The sequence below is a fragment of the Lycium barbarum genome, chromosome 4 (assembly GCF_019175385.1).
Source record: "Lycium barbarum isolate Lr01 chromosome 4, ASM1917538v2, whole genome shotgun sequence".
In the NCBI taxonomy this organism is placed as follows: domain Eukaryota; kingdom Viridiplantae; phylum Streptophyta; class Magnoliopsida; order Solanales; family Solanaceae; genus Lycium; species Lycium barbarum.
The window spans coordinates 79,060,330-79,064,619 of record NC_083340.1 but is presented as its reverse complement, the minus strand read 5'-3'; the positions used below and the strand labels follow the sequence as shown (position 1 = coordinate 79,064,619).

General features: G+C 36.1%; 1 protein-coding gene across 1 annotated transcript; it reads left to right on the top strand.

The window, feature by feature from the left end:
* Positions 1 to 1,656: 1,656 nt before the first annotated feature.
* LOC132636097 (uncharacterized) lies at positions 1,657 to 3,234 on the top strand. The gene has a single exon (XM_060352793.1). The coding sequence runs from the start codon at positions 1,799 to 1,801 to the stop codon at positions 2,855 to 2,857; it is 1,059 nt and encodes a 352-aa protein (XP_060208776.1). The 5' UTR covers positions 1,657 to 1,798; the 3' UTR covers positions 2,858 to 3,234.
* The last annotated feature ends 1,056 nt before the right edge of the window (positions 3,235 to 4,290 follow it).

Here is a 4,290-nt window from a genome sequence, read left to right as displayed (position 1 = left end):
CCCCACCTGAATTGCAAATACTTATAATATTCACTGACCGAGTAACTCGTAACCTTTTTTGCCTGCAGAAACTTCTACTTTTACATCTTGATACTCTCACAACCTGCTATTCACGGGGTGTGTTAGATATTCCCAACTTAGTATGTGTATTCGATAAACAGTTAATCACTGGTTCAAATACACAAAAACATGCAAACATATGCATCATTGGTTCAAATACACAAATTACATGCATAGTAATTAATGAAAACAAAAATAATTAAGGGTTTTGGGTTTAGTGGAAAAGAAGAAGTTAACAATGAAAGCCGTTGCTGAGAAGAAGTTAGGGTTTAGGATTTAGTGGAAGAAGGAAATGGAACATGGTTGAAGAAGGAAAGGGAAGAGAGAAGGAGAATCATGGTTGAAGAAGGGAAGGGAAGCTAAAATTATGGAACCAATTTTAATAATAGTCAATGCCTATCATTAAGAGATTTGTTTAACCATGTATGTGTATAGTTACTGATATAACTATGCATGATAAATTAGAAAAGTAAATTAGTTACTAAATATAAATAACTAAAAGCGTAGTTATTATCAATAAATAGGTCTTATAAGAAGCTACATCAAGTAATTATACCTAAAGTTTACCCAAAAAAAAATATTTCTATCTTTTAATTGTAGTAAAAATCATTTCGACCTCATGAGGTCGAAATGCTATTTTTCCGTTATTATTTTGACCTCGTGAGGTCAATATATATATATATATTTTTTTAAATTTGGAAATTACGATCTCATGAGGTTGATTTTTTTTTCAACCCCATTTGAGATCGATTTGTTGAGGTCGAAAAACACAATTTTTTTAGTAGTGAGAGGGATTATCCTACTAAGTATTCAGCATGATTTGATTTTGAGGTCGGCGCTGATACATTTATCCTATAATCAAGAATTAATGGGTCATTTTTGTCTATTAAGTTCTCATTGACAGCAAAAGAAATTAATCATTGTTACTAAGTTATAATATCAATGGTTTACTACACAAATACTGCAAAATGTTTCCTTATTCGTGAATGCACCTTTGTTGTTGTTGAAAAGAACTTGCGATCAAATTTGGTCGGTAATAAAATAAAGTTCTTCTTAGAATAAAGTCGTTGGACTTGTACCTTCTTCGACATTAGGAGGTTCAAATTTTAACCATGAATAGTATAAGATGATTGTTGTGTTAAAACTGTTCAAGAATATTTTTAATACAGCGTGATATTGTTGCCTTGATCTAAACATGTACCTTTTTTTCAAAAAGTTTTACACCATTTAGAAATTCTACACCTCAATATGTAGATTGTTAATTTTTTTAACCATTAATATGATACTTTATTCGAACATCTAATAATGATTCTCAAACATGTTTCATGTAGTTTTCTGGGAAAAATACCTTGACTCATTCATAATAATATTATGCACATAAACAGTATGCATGTGTGTGTATACGCTAGGAGAAGGACCAATTTTCTTATCTTTTTGTTGACTATTTGTATGACCAAATAAAGTTGGAAAAGTAATCAAACAGCTTCTCCAGTCTTCTCCAACCCCCAAAACCCCAGCTGCTCCTTATAGACTACGACTCTGATAAACCCCACAAAATACCTTCATTTTCAACATTGTATAAATATTTGTCCCCACTCACCCCCCCCCCCCCGTCCCGCCCACCTCACCCCCTGTAGTCGGAGCTTTCTGCAATTGGTATTAAGCTTTAAGCTTCCCCTCTTTCTAATAAATATCCTCATCCCCTTTCTCCCTTGTTTCACCTTCAATATCAGCATCCATGGACTCTCATCAAATAGTTGCCAAGTCCAAACAGCGCTATTATTATTCTCCTTTCCCTTCTTGTTTCCGTCGCCCTATTGAGGTGGCTGCCGCATCTCGCCCTCTTCCACTGCATCAGCCACCTGTTGCTGCCAATCCCAACTTGGCAACCTCCCTCTACAACACCTACATCGGCCTCTTTGCTCTCACTTGGTCACGCAACCTCTTTGGCAGATCTTTTCACATCCATTTCCTCCTCAATGATGGAGTTGTTGACTGCAATACCAGTAGTACCTCTTCTTTCCACCTCCACATTAAGCCTTTCATTTTCTGGAAGAAACAGGGCTCCAAGAAGGTGGATGACAATGTCCACATCTTTTGGGATCTTTCCAAAGCTAAATTTGGATCCGGCCCTGAACCTCGATCTGGATTCTACATCGCCGTCATCGTTAATCGCCAAATGGTTCTTCTTGTCGGCGATTTACCCAAAGAAGCTTACTCCAGAACCCGAGCTCCAAAGCCAGAGAATTATCCGTATCAGAATCCAAACATGGTGCTGCGGAGGGAACATGTGTGTGGGAACAGACTGTACAAAACAAAAGCAAACTTCGGTGGAAAAGAAAGAGAAATATCGATTGATTGCAGGATCGGGGAAGATCCAAGGTTGTATTTCAGCGTGGATAACAAAAGGGTGTTGCAGATTAAGCACTTGAAATGGAAATTCAGAGGCAATGAGAGGATTGAAGTAGATGGGGTTCCAGTATTGGTATCATGGGATGTCTATAACTGGTTGTTTGATGATGACGAAGATGGCTATGCTCTGTTCATGTTCAAATTCGAGAAATCAAGTTTGGATGACCAAGGAGTTCAGATGTGGTCGCAACAGTCTTGTGGATTCGGGTTCGAGACGAAGATGATGAAGAAAGGGGTATTGAGAAGTTCTAGAAGTTCATCTTCTTCATGTTTGTCTTCAGCATCTTCAACCTGTAGCTCTGTAATGGAATGGGCTAGCACTGAAGAAAATGAATTGAAGGGTCCTTCTGGATTTTCTTTGCTCGTTTATGCTTGGAAGACCTGACTAATTACTCTAGTTCATTAAAAGCTGCAATCATTGGTACTCATCCACTAACTTTAGTTTTCTTTCAATTTAACTAACCCCATTTATTATTCATGTAAAATATAAGCACAAATAAACCAAGAACTTGTTAATAGGTGTATAGTTTAGGTCTTTAAATACTAGAATTGTCCATCTCTATCTAGCTGCTACTACATTGAATGCAACTCAAGAATATACTCTACTACCAGGTACCAGCTAGTACTACTCTATTTTTGTCTTTCTTTCTCTGATTGCTTTTGAGTGAATGCTGAGTTATTTATTAATTCGAGTGGATCCAATGTAACAACGCTCTTTGAGAGAAATGTAAAAGAAATATACATTATATTATTGTTCTTCTTTATGATTTTTGTATGCTTTAACTTTTACAGATTTCCTGTGCTAATTTTGTTGTTCACATTAATTTCCTTCTCCTCTAGGGGGCTTTAAGGGCAAATTAAAAGTAGCCGTGATTTTTGACTTCTGTTGATTCTTCATCACACTTTGGTGAATGCTAAGCTTAGCTTGGTCAAAGCGTAATCCACCTTGAGGCCTTGCGGGCATATTTGACGATTGAGCGTTGTGTTTTTGCACCATTTTTGCCTTAAAAGAATTTGAATGACTCGCCACTTGATACAAACTACAAAAAAGAAAAAGAAAAGGTCACTTTTGGCAAGTCAATGTACAGTCAGGAAGAATAGGATGGTCTTTGGTCATGTGGTCTAGTATAATTAGAGTGCATGGGAAGTAGCAGCTGGAAATTGCAGTGGCTTGTTTCCACTAACATGTAGTTAGTATTATGATGATGAATGATGCATTTTCTCTGATCTGAAATGATGAGTGTTGGGAGTATTGTTTATGAGTGTGTTCTTGAGATTGCAATTGGGCTTTATATATTACTACTGACTTTTCGCTTATGCCTTCTTATTATTTACGGCAAGTATCATTTTATAATAGTTTAAATTTAAATATTGTCAGTGTGAATAATTTTTATAGTGTGAGGTCATTGATATCTATATATGTAAGCTTTCGTAAAATAAAAAATTTAAAATCGTGAAAATAAAATATATTACCTGCAATGCATATTACTTTAAACTCTTCCCTATCGTAATTGGTTAAGTTGTACGTTGTATAGGATCTGTGCTGTAGTGAGTGTGAATTGTGCTGATAGGCTGGCGTCGAGTTGTTTAGATTATGATTGAGATGGTAGGGAACAAGTGTTTGTTTTGGAGGAAAAGATTCCTGTAATTCCGACCACTAGTACCATTTGGCATGCATGTGAATCCAAGTTAAGGGCCTGCCCTTGGTTGTCATCCTTTTTGCTCTTAATTAAAAGAAAATTTCTTGATTTTTATTTGCTTTAACAAAGAGAATCCTATGCCAATTCTTGGTAGAATTCTTTTGTCATTACCGATGTT